Source organism: Melopsittacus undulatus, chromosome Z, assembly GCF_012275295.1.
Source record: "Melopsittacus undulatus isolate bMelUnd1 chromosome Z, bMelUnd1.mat.Z, whole genome shotgun sequence".
In the NCBI taxonomy this organism is placed as follows: Eukaryota; Metazoa; Chordata; class Aves; order Psittaciformes; family Psittaculidae; genus Melopsittacus; species Melopsittacus undulatus.
This window is the reverse complement of record NC_047557.1, coordinates 2,146,278-2,159,208: the sequence shown is the minus strand read 5'-3', so window position 1 is coordinate 2,159,208 and position 12,931 is coordinate 2,146,278. Positions and strand designations below refer to the sequence as shown.

Below are 12,931 nucleotides of genomic sequence, written 5' to 3'. Positions count from 1 at the left end.
AATCTCAGAAAATTGTATGCAGGACAATTTATTGCTATAAAACCAGACTATAAGATTCACATCTTCAGGGTACCGTACCTTAGACAACCAAATCCCAGATGACACAGTGGTATACAACCCAATAATCGTTTCAGTGGCCTTAACCTCTTCTTCCAGGCCAGGTAAAAGAAACCAAATTGCACTAGCTAGACTGGAATAATGCTACTGGCTTTCTTATTTTTGCTTTCTTTCCCTATTAAACATGTAGAAAACTGAAGTGATATAACTGGGAACCTCAGTCTACTCTGCAAATTCATCTGTAAAACAACAGTGGAAGTGTATCACAAAAAAGTTATTTCTGTACAGGTTTCCTCAAGTATTTCTTCCCCTCCATTGTAACACATTTGCAAGATCATCAGTTTAAGAAGCTGTAAGGTTCCATTAAAAAAGTTTAAATCCCCAATTTTAAGACTACTATCAAACTGTGCTGTCTTCAAAGAACTTACGTGGCATGACAACTATTAATGGGGCATTCCTAAAAATTGAAGATGAGACAACAGGACTTTTTACCTCCATACTGCCACTCTGATGAATGCAAGGATCTGTGTAATGCTCAAGATTCCCTGAGACAAGTATCAAAACTTCAATAAACTTCATTTCTACAGTGTAAGACAAAGAGGACTGTACAATTTCCTGGGTGGCAGAAGAACAATGAGTTCTAGTAATGACTTCCCCCCAGGAAACAACAGTGCTACCAGGATGGCTATGTCTTACCAGTCAGCAGAAGCACAGCAAGTGGTCAAGGGAAGAGCAAACTACCTTGTCTGAGGCTGAGTTTTGTAGGGTGGCACATATTTAGGTACTAAAAACCTTTTTAGGCCAGATGAGCAATAACCAATGGTATTTGTAAGGAGTCCTATGCCATGACATGCAAAGCAGAGAATAACAGTTCAATCAATCTGCTCCACGTTAAAAGACCCCAAGACAGAAAGAAGTTATCATGTGCCCAAGACTACTCTGTGGTTCACACCATTCCAATCTATCTCAAAATAAAGCTATGAGCCTGTGTATCTGGGAATTTTCCATAACCCCTGAGCTTGGGGGTCCTTGGCTCTGAACACTTCGAATGGCATGCAGGGCACTCAACTGCTCACACCAGATGGGATCGAGGGTATTACTGTCCCATCAGGTGCCCACTCAGAATCCCCAGCAGGTTCAACCAGGCTTAAACCAAGTTCAATGATATTTCCATGTTGGAAACAGCTGATATCAGCCTAAAACCTCACCTCCATATGTTACACACAGGCAAACACAGGCAAGCCCACATGGAGTACTCCTCTTTCTGTATGAACATCTGAATCAGTACTTTAACGCTGCTTGAACGTGACGACACTCAATGCATGGTAACAAAGGATGCTTCACTCCCTTTAAATATTAACCCCATTATATTTGCATTGCTAAGTCGTATCAACAAGGTGACATTTGTTACTAATATTCTCATTTCCCATATCTCATTAATCGTTGTCTCCCCTTTTGTCACAGCATTTCCTACTAATTGCAATGACACCTCCCAATTTTGAAATGGCTGATCAGCTTATAAGCTTCCCCACAGCTAATCTAGGTCAACATGCTACTAACAAGGCCAGCATATGTTTCTTTTATTTAACTCTATTCAGATCTTTATAGATTGCTTCTGTCTCCCAACAAAAGCCACACCACAGATTCGGGAACCTCTGTATGTGTAAATAAGAAAAGTGGCAGAATGGAGGATGAAGGGCATAAAAACCACCTGCAAACAGACTAGCGTGCCTGTGTCTGCAAACAGCTTGTTAAAAAGCAATCCAAAGCTACCCCAGGTTGACCAGTTGGTGTAAAAATCTCTCCAGTTATCCTGCTGTGCTTACAACTTCTACTACTGACAGTCCACAGAGTAAAAGCACTACTCAGTCTACAACAGAGCTGTTGGATGATCTGCTTGCATAATGTCCTCTTTCAAACATGGCCTGAACATGAGAATACCATGAAAGCCCTTCTTCTGAGAAGCTGTTAGCTTTCACTCTACTTTATTAGTTGTTGAAACAGCTAATAAAAATGGGATTACCACTTTTGCAACTGTACTGCATGGGGGATAAGAAAAAATATTACTATAAAGCAGCTTCTCATTAAGAAAGAATCATTTTATATCCAGGTTAGATAATAAATGCCTTCTCCTCTAAACTAAAATGCTACAAAACTATTTTCAAAGTTAAGCAGCACTAAAATGTCCTTGAGGTTTTTAATTCTTATTTCTGAGGCAATGTCAACCAGTCAGTTCTATGGCCTTCTATAGTGAGGAGAATTTATTGCTGAAATCTAAGTCTTACAGCACAAGGTAAATGACAGCAAAGTGAAGGACAAGCAGAAGGGGGGTAAATCAACACAAATATTTCTAGGTAACAAATTCATCAAGCAGAGTACTATTTGGCAATGAAAGTTTGTCGGGATGAACAGGTCACTTGCTACTGCTTTACAACCAACACTGAAAATCAAACACGCTCATTGAGAGGCAGATATATCACTTGAAGCTGTAACCACAGAAAGATGCTTCCTGTTTATTTCAGTGACATGATGTCGGCATGAAAATATTCCGGGACAGGAATTACTGAAAGTCATTGTTTTCCTCCCCAGTACTGAATCCAAGTCCAGGGCTGCAGGGCATACTGCACACTCATACCCTGCACCGTGAGCACTGCCACCAAAATCCAACATACACCCAACATTAAAGAAATCTTCATTTAAAAAACTTAGGAAATAGTCATAGTGTTGAGACAACTTCCATGAAGGTAATTTCCTTCTAGCACAGCCACAATCCACAGGTGATGCAAAAGAGAAGAAAAAAATCACCTATTTTTCCTGAACAGCTCAGACGAGAGATATTTACATTTTACAATCAGAAACCATGGATTTGTGAATACGCCTCTCTCAGTATCTTCAGAGGCAGATCTCAATGGTTTAGTGAAACTGTTCATTAACATCAATCCCTTTCTTTTTACTTTTTTTTTTGTTATAAAAAAGAAGAGGACAGCTGATGCTCAGACGGTTCAGTATTTAACAGCTCTGGCCACAGGATATTAATTCCAAGCACCCCTTTTAAAGCTTAATCTTCTATTGTTGTATAACTTGACTTGTGAAGTTTCTTGATCTACACTGGTGTGAGAGCAGAAGCAGCCTCTTTTCTCTAGGGTGCGCTACTATGAACGCTCTATTACGATTAAGAGATCAGTAAACTGAGATTTAATTTAATGGTCCAATTAAGATTTGAACCCAGAATATAAAAGACTTGTCTACTAATCGCTCCTACAGTGGCATTAAAGCCATTACAGTCTGGGCTCTCAGTGTGCATGGTATGATGCAAACCTGTATGTTTCAAAGCATCCTTGGAGCCACACAGTTCTAAGCAACAGAAATGCCTTATTACAACAGTAATAAAAGACGGAGGAACTAGTATTCATGGTTTGTGTTAATAAAGGTATAGGCTGGCTATTCTGCTATACATATTTTTCTTTTTTTAATGAAAACTGAAAGCTGACATTTCTGAAATTAGATTTTTTTCCAAAATAATGCTTCATAGGATCAAAGGGTTCCAACCCCTAAATTTGGAACGATTTTAGGAAATTCTCTATCTGAAAAATAGCTCTAATTTAACACCATTCACTCCTCTGCTCTAAGAAAGAAGCCAGCAAGTTGAGTTTCATAGAAGTACTGCATACCGTATTCACTTAATTTCTTTTGCTCCATTTACATATCTCATATAAAGTTAAAAATGTTAAGCGAACATTTCACCATTTAAAAATCATAATTCCTGTATAAGAAGCAATTCTTTTGTTCCTATACTTTTCAAATGAGATTTAAATTATAAATCAAACACCTTTGAAGCATTCATGCAGCAACTTGGGGTTTTATTCCATGTTCTTCTGCCTCTGATTTGGGTAACTCCATTTCACTAGTTTTCTGCACCAACTGTCCCATTGCTCTCCTCCAGCAAAAGAGGAAGCTGTATGTTAAAGAGCTTCCCAAAAGCACCATGGACATCAAAGTAAAATAGACAGGAAAACCAGGATGTTCACAGTGTGCAAAGCCACATGGGAGAGAACTTTATCTTCCTATGTGAAGATAAACAAGCCTAATGAGTTTCGAGCCAGCAACTACATCTCATTATTGACACTGCTAACAAATTTATTAAGCAATTGGTTAAGTTCTTATTTTATCACATTCACACCCCAACAACTTCAGATTTTTCAGTCGAACATAGCCCCTAATAACAGGTCAGATCACAAGTATCTGCTGCATAAATGTTTTTCCTCTTTGCTGAACACACACACACACTGAACTATTTGAATAATCAAACTCCTAGCAAAATCAAGATGTTTTCTATACACAGAGGTCCTTGCTGAAGAAACTGTAGGTTTAAAAAGCACTTCACCTATATATATATGCAAATATAAAATAAAAATATTTTCAATAAATACTCGTATGGCGGCAAAAAAAAGCCATGGTATCAGATGTAATTAACACATGCATCACAGAGTCATCATCACAAACACAGCAACATGTGAAAAAATGGATCTGTTTCCTCCTTATCCCCAATTTATAAAAGCAACAACTGACATAATGTAGGAGAAAGCAGAGGGAAGTAATGTGGTTTCTTCTTTTAAAGACAATACAATATGAAAATTGACAATAATAACAACTAATCTGATTACTTACAGCCTATAAATGCTAGGCAGGAAATACAGTATGTGACGCACTCTATCAAATAACACAAGGGATATTACAAAGATGTGTAATTCTGTAAAGATGATTGTAAAACAAAAACACTGCAAGAAAAACGTAGCTATGTTATTAAGGGGAACTATGAAATAACCAAAATTCACATTCACAAACCCAACAGATTTGCTTACATTGTAAGCAAAACTCATTCTTGGAAAAGCAGTGAACTTCTGCAAACGACTTTTCATTTCGCAAACCAAAGCACTCAAGAATTATACCAGTATCCAAGAATAAAGCACACATCTAAATGATTAAAAATTGTGTGCTAATATATAAAAAATTTAATAATTCACAACATATTTTAATAATTCACGTTTTAACCTAGAGTTACTGCTTGGATCACAAATGTTTTACACTACTCTATTTTACTCAGAGCAAGCAAAGCCATCATTAAATAAATGGCTGATAAACTAGTAATCATTGAAAAATTGAAACAACTTGAAAACAATGAAATCTGGATGGACACTATTCCATGTGTCTGACACTATACCACAGGACTTCCTTGTCTCTAAATTGGAGAGACATCAGTTTGACAGGTGGACCACTCTGTGGATAAAGAACTGGCTGGATGGTCGCACTCAAAGAGTTGTGGTCAACGGTTCAATGTCCAGCTGGAGAATAGTAACGAGTGGTGTCCCTCAGGGATCGGTGTTAGGACCGGTCTTGTTTAACATCTTTGTCACTGACATGGACAATGGGATTGGATATAAGGAAGAAATTCTTTCCTGTGAGGGTGGTGAGGTACTGGAATGGGTTGCCCAGGGAGGTTGTGAATGCTCCGTCCCTGGCAGTGTTCAAGACCAGGTTGGATGAAGCCTTGGGTGATATGGTTTAGTGTGAGGTGTCCCTGCCCATGGCAGGGGGGTTGGAACTGGATGATCTTAAGGTCCTTTCCAACCCTAACTATTCTGTGATTCTATACTTCTAAAAACTAGCTATGTGGTTTCATATGCAGGAATATAAAACACAGAGCTAAATGCATCTATTATGAAAATTCAGAGACTTCCCTCCAAAAAAATCAAGTTAAATGACCACTTATGAGAAATGCATTTTCTCCTTATGCCGTATGTATTTTTTACTCTCTGCAGCACTAATGATAGTAAGCCTTTTTCTCATCCAGCATGAAATTTGCTGATCAAAGACACTTGCAGCTGGTACGCACTTAATAAATACATTGCAGCAGCAATACAACACTTCTACAAGCTCATACATTACAACTTAAACACAGGTTTCAACCCAACATAATCTTAAACTGAGTTTAAAAAGTGCAGTTTAAATCAACATCATGTATTCTTGTTCTTAAAGAACCTCCATAATTATCTTCACTCAAGAAAATCCTGACAGACTTCTATAAGAGGAAAATGTATCAGAGAAATTAAATTACTAAATTAGGAAACTGCAAAAAGAAAACAGTTTTGTTGGCGAGGTGAAACTTCTCAAATACAGCAGCACCTGTCAAAATGGATGGGAATTTTTCTTAGTAGCTAAAGAAGCGTAATTGACTCTAAAAATTGATGCAGATTTTGCTGAAGATCACAAAGGAAAAGAAAGGCTTCATCCTCCTCCCAGATGAGAGAAGGCAGACTTGGGGATCCACAGTGATGCAGTCTCCCTTTACAAGCATGGATATTTAAGCACAATACTTACAGCTGTATTTAAAACAGAGAAGACAAACCCAACATTGAGCAAATCTAGTGCTCAGCACTATGCTTCAGGGTATCATACAACTACCCGGCTGACCAACCAGTGAGAAGTAGGGTTGCTACCTCTGCTTCTTCAAGTCAGACATAGATTAGGCACGGCCGGCTGCAGGTGTCGTGTTTTGTTCTCCTAACAGGTACAGCAGGTCTCCAATGACGCTCAAGCACCACATACTGCATCCCACAGCATGCCCAAGTCTCCAACCTGTATTCCATTTAAGTACACCTTTTTTCCTGATTCCACCTGACTCCTGTGAGCATCAGGAGGATCAGAGAATCATAGAACTGCAGAATGGTTTGGGTCAGAAGGGACTTTAAAGCTCATCCAGCTCCAATCCCTGCCATGGGCAGGGACACCTTCCACTAGAGCAGCTTGCTTCAAGCCCCTGTGTTCAACCTGGCCTTGAACACTGCCAGGGATGGGGTAGCCACAGCTGACAAACCTCTTTCTTCATGTCATGCTGTGAACCCCACCGAACTCGCTATGATAGCCAAAGACGTCTTACAAGATCTGACACTTATATAATTATGTGCCATCTTTTGATATTCAAGTCACTTATGTCACCTAACAGGGAGAAACGCAATCGATAAAGTGTTCTTAGCGGCGCACACAGCCCTGCGTGTGAACAGCTGTGGTGATAGCGTATTGAAAAGAAAACTGGATGGTATTTCTAGTCTCTTAAAGTCATTTAACATTAAATGTGCATGTCTAATTAGCAAGGTGTACGGGAAACTATAGTGGTATATGCCTGCTCAGAAAACCACAAACATTCCAACACATGAACCTACAGGAAAAGTGTCTGCCTTAAGTAATCAGTAATTTTCTTGTCACTGATTGACATGGTGATGAGATGTCAGAATGTAGCTGTTCATACTCTCCATTTCAAAGTGTGTCGCATACTGGAGTAGGTAGGCTAGCAGTAGAAAAGTCAAAGATCCTGAAAGCTGTTTCCAAATAGGTTACAGGAATTAATGCCAACTAACTGAAGTATTAAGAGACAAATTGAATACCTGCCCTTACATTGCAATTATGGCTTCACTTTTTGGTAATTGGACTTGTAGAATGGAAACCAAGCAAAGGAAAAACCTACACTCACTGCAGGTAAGTAACAGTCCACCTGGTTGTGCTTTACTGCTTAGGGACTATACAGCCGCTTCTGGTAGTCATTTGTGACAATAATGACATCAACACACATTTTATTTGCTTATAAGAAGTCTACCAATATAATTTAAAGATACTACAAATGTCATCACTCCACAAATATGACAGAGACACAGTGCAGTGCAGCATCACCCTTGGCACTATTGTGATAAAATAGCTCTGTGTAATTAGAAACAAACCAGTTCTAACAGTGGATAGAGAAGGGAAGGATTGTGAAGTCAGGGTAATCTACAATAGAAGACATCCAACATTAAGTGAACAGTGCGTTGGATCTTACTATAAAACATCTATTACATTTATTTTTACTCCTAGCAGCTGCTTGTGATAGATTTATACAAATCTATCAATTTTCATGCTTTCTGTGACACAAATTACCCAATATTATGAAGCTGTATTTTGCTGAGATCTTAAGTACACTACATTGAATATTCCCAGCTAATTCTTTCAGAGAAAATAGTCTTCAGAATTTAAAACAATTGGCAGTCTATGCTCAGAATAGGATTAGGAAAAAGCCTGCATGGAAATGGAATTACTTCTCACATTAAGGAAGGGCTCATTAGAGCATCTGGTAAAGCTTCAATTATAACTGTTCAGTTATATTGCTAAGGAGATTTTAAGTTAAGTGTTTCATAGCTACTTAATTTAAAAACCCTATACCCTAAAATACTTCATGTAATATGAAATACCATCTTCTTTTTAGGCTCTTCCTTTACTGAAACTACTTTTTCATTATGGATACTGTGGTTTCTTCTCTCAGAGATGCTTGCACTCCGATGGCAGAATCAGAATAGGAATTTAAATATAAATATTCTGCTTTGGCATCCTGGACAAAGCTGGGTCCATCAGCTCTGCCTAAGTTTAATAGTGGCTAACAGGCTTCATAGGGTAGGAAAAGGAAGGACAACGTACGCCTCAAAACATCAATCTCCTATGAAACATGTATTCCTATTGCTGGTTTTAGTAACTGAAACTTAGAACAAACCTGTGGATTCTGAGAGGAAATTGAGTTAAAATACTTCCTTTATGGTGCTTAAGCCTGACAGGGAATCCAAAGTTGTAAAGCTCCTGAGAAGAAAATGCTACCATACTCGTGGTAAAATCATACAGGAGACAAGCTGCCCCTTCAACTGACTCTGCCTTCCAGCCTGCTCATCTTCTAGCACCACAGGGCATTTTACAACAGAGTTAAACATGGTTTTATAGGTGGGTCTTTTGATTTGCATGCAATCATGATCTTGGTGACAAATTAAATCCCAAACTTGGTGGCCATTTTTGCCTATTTTCCAAATGTACTAGTTTTTAACTGCAGAATAAGATCTTCCTTCCCTAACCTTCCTCCTGTTTCCCTGTTTCTTTTTCAAATTTAATATCACCTCCACTATTTCCACAATAATAATAATACTACTACGGAGCATCTGGCAACAAGGGAGAAGCTTAAAATTAACAGCAATGGAGTATCTTTGGACTATAGTCCGGCAGACCACATGCTTAGCCATTTTGTAACCCAATTAAATCTAAGCAATTCAGCTAAACTTACTTTGAAGAGTAGATGTCCATAAACTCAGAGCATTTTGACAAAAGCCAAGCCACTCAGAAATACACATACAGTTAGTCTAGAGGACTCAAAACTACTGAGCAGTGTTGGGCTGGCTGTAACATTACTAGCAAGGCAACCTCTTCCTGCTCCAGCTACCAGAGGAACATATGTCACTTTGGTCTGCAGAAAACAGCAGCAAAATAAAATGGAACAAAATCAGAAACTGGGAACACTGGAAAAAGCTCTGAAGTGGCGAAGTGCCACACAACAAAAACAGACCAAGTGTTTGAGCCTCAAGGTAGAGCATCTCACACCACACCAGGATCTATGATTTCAGAGTGTGACATTTGCAGAAGTTTGGAAAACTCAGACTCTGTGTCTATGACTTGTGAAATGAAGCAAACAAGTATTTCAGACTATCTCTGTAATAGGTAACAGGAAAATAGCTGCAATTCAAATTACGAACAACCACTGTCACTGCAAAAGGTATGAAAAGAGAGCAAGCATCGGAAGGGAAAAGGTAAAGGCAGAACTCTTTCATCCTGGTTTGCTGTCCATACTTCTACAATCAACCATTTCCAAAAGAGAAGGAACTCAAGAGAGAATTAAACCCTGAAGAGCAATGGCTTAAGAACAATGCCTTGTTAATCCAGCCCTTTACGAAGTGTACAGGCATGCAATTATCATTTACTTATTTTTGGCACACTGTCTGTATTTGACAAGCACTGTTAACAGTTTATTCCAGATCGCATTAACACGGACCTTCCTGGTTTCCCCTGGAGCTCGGAGAGGGGCTGGCTGCCAAGATGAGAAGGATGCTGGACACATAATTACCTGCCTTTACAAAGTGGTCTGCACCTTCAGTATCTGCTTCTTTAAAGTTATGGCCCTGTTTTAGAACCAGAGCAGATATTGACTACTTATGACTACAAAGGCTAATATACTTTATCCGTTGAAAAGCATGTGTTTGATTGCCTGTATCATCACAAAATGGTCATTGTGTTATGTCTGATTTAACAAATAGATCTATTGCCAAACATGGAGGAAGAAACAAAGCAAGTTGAAAATCCAGTCTGTACAGTATTTGATAATAGAAGTTCCTCAGACAGAGCAACAAGTATCTTTTGTGCATTCAGAATAGATTCAAGTATAGAGCAAATTGGTTTATTCTGGGATTGTTTAGTAATTCAGTTAGCATTTCATCTATTTACTTCATTGGTATCTATTACGGAATACAGAATTCAAGTTCCTCTACACCTGAGTTTCAAAGATGAGTTTAGAGAGTCTTTATATTTACCTGATGATCCTCTGAGCCGCATACTGATGAAGTGAGCGGAACTGTGCTGACATATTTGCTAAGGCTGCCAGACAATTTGTATGAAGGTATTTGTCCTGTCAGAAAGAAGAGTAAAGGAAGAACCTACATTAAACTATTCTTTTAATACACACTGACACCTATTGCAGGAATCATTCAAAAGACTAAGTAATACATGTTGCTTTAGAGGACACAGTCAAAAGCATCCAGCAGAAATGCAAAATGCATATACTTGGTGATGTTTTAAATGGTGTCTTAAATTGTAAGGCTTACAGAAGAATGATTGTTTCATTCAGATTTTGGAATATGTATGTCCATATGGATATACATATACATTTCGTGAGCAATGTTACTTACAATGACATCATAGACACAACAAATAATGAGAACATTCTCATCCTCTCCCTTCCTCTCTCTCCCTTCTGTAGGCTTGTCCTAAAATTTTCTGCTTCACAGCTCATCTCCCTATTAACTCTTTCAAAGCATTCTATCTATCCAACAACTATAACTATATGATACTTCAGAGATCTGGTGGCCTTGTTAGCATCCCTGAAACCATTTGTCCAGATAAGCATTTAAATGTTGGCCCTAGTGAAGTCAAGGGTTTACAGAGAACCAAACTTTTCACTTATGCAATCCAATAGGGGTTTATTTCCCTACACAAATCTAAAATATACATTTACATAACACGACCGATTCCAAATCCTACAAATGTATGTCAAGAATGGCATTGTTTCTCGAAGTTTCTTTTGATTTTAAGTTTTGATCCTGAAGTTTTCCAATTTAAAATATATTTAAACATTTTTGCTACTTTTCAATGTAAAAAATTCCATGCCTTCAATTGCTAAATATACTCAGAAGTGTAGGATACCATGCTATATGTTTGAGATAAGTTATAGAATCAAATACTTGAAAAATGCACAAAAGCAATCTGATATGAGGCTATAAAGTTGAAACAGTTTTGTTTTCTACAGCTTAAAAAACTTTTACAGCCCAGTCAGTGTCCTACTTCATAGAACACTAACAACAAGTAGAGCTGAACTTCCTACCTTCTGAGTAGCTTGAGAGGCAAACAACCTATAGGAATCATTTATTCTCATAAAACTAAGGAACTTTTCTTCTCATCTGAAGATAAGTGCAGTGCCTGAATTACGGTCTTTAGAGAATCCTACTCACTGAACGTGATGATGATACAGAAATGATGTTACAAGTTCAGAACCACTTAACATTGTTCTTAGTTAATATTTCCTTCCCTCCTGTAAATTCAAATGCCAACTGGTTGCAAGAGAATGAAGAAAATCCCACACCCTGTTTGAAAATGAATTGATGCTGTTGAAGTTAGAAACGCACACGATGTGCGTAAGTGCTACACACAACTCTTACCCTTGTCCGTGTCATGTTGTATTGGATGGTTCTTATCACGACTAATATCAGGAGACTCCCAAGTGAGATCTCTGTTAAAACACGCTCAGCATACCAGGTGATATTTTTCAATATCTGAAAAACAAGAACAAAATTCTTCATCACGCAGGTCTGAATAAGAACACCAAAAGCTGTTTGTACTCTCATATTCCTTATGATAGGTAAATTAGCTTCCAGACTCAAACATGACAAAATCTATTGTCTTCTAAAGCATGATTAGAAAAATAGCAATAAAGAAAAAGAACAAAAAAGACAGACTTCTGCAGTACTATCACCTCACAGATCTCATCAACTTTATCATTAGTGAAGTGGAAACAAACTATATGTAGAAACATGATTCAACTTGGCATTTCCCTAATTTCTATGCCCTGTGCCACCACACGTCCGTGTTCTTTTTGATCTTACCCTTCACACTTTATAAAGTCTCCAGTTCCACCCCAGACACCTGAATAACATTGCCAATTCCTTCCTGTTTTCCCTCATTACAAGAGGGAAGAGGCAGCACGTACGACCCCTGACTGATCGTCAAGAACACACATGCAGAAGGTCACGGGGCAGATCAACAGGTTAACTGTGGACTTCACACTGAAGTCTTTCTCTTGCCAGATGTGATGTCTCTTCGCTTAACAGGTTAGTGAAAGTCATCAGCTAGGTTAAGACCTGTGTATCTTTCAGTGCTCTCCACCATCAGGGTAGATGAAGTTTGCCACCATATCTGAGTTTACTGCGGAATGAGAATCAATCCACTCTCTCCTATAAGAATACTCATCCAATCAACCCACAGTGATAGAGCAAAAAAATCCTTGCCTTAAAGAACTGGTAAAAACGAGTCAAAAGGAATTGAACTAGTGGAGATCCTCTATAATGTCAGGTTTATTCTGGGTCAAAACAAAAATTTGCTTAACAAGGACTATTTAACATGAAGCTATAACTCCATATAACTCAATTTTTGATATATTAAAAGTGTGTTTCATTGAAACTTCACATTCAAAGAAAATAATACAGAC

At 38.2% G+C, this 12,931-nt stretch overlaps 1 protein-coding gene across 1 annotated transcript in view; it reads right to left on the bottom strand.

Moving 5' to 3' along the window:
• DYM (dymeclin) overlaps positions 1 to 12,931 on the bottom strand; it is a 225,360-nt gene that overhangs the window by 100,222 nt on the left and 112,207 nt on the right. Inside the window, exons 13-14 of the mRNA XM_031045692.2 lie at positions 11,886 to 11,999; positions 10,485 to 10,579 (exon numbers count right to left, since the gene is read on the bottom strand). Of these exons, the coding sequence (XP_030901552.2) occupies positions 10,485 to 10,579; positions 11,886 to 11,999 (209 nt within the window). The remainder of the gene's footprint in view (positions 1 to 10,484; positions 10,580 to 11,885; positions 12,000 to 12,931) is intronic.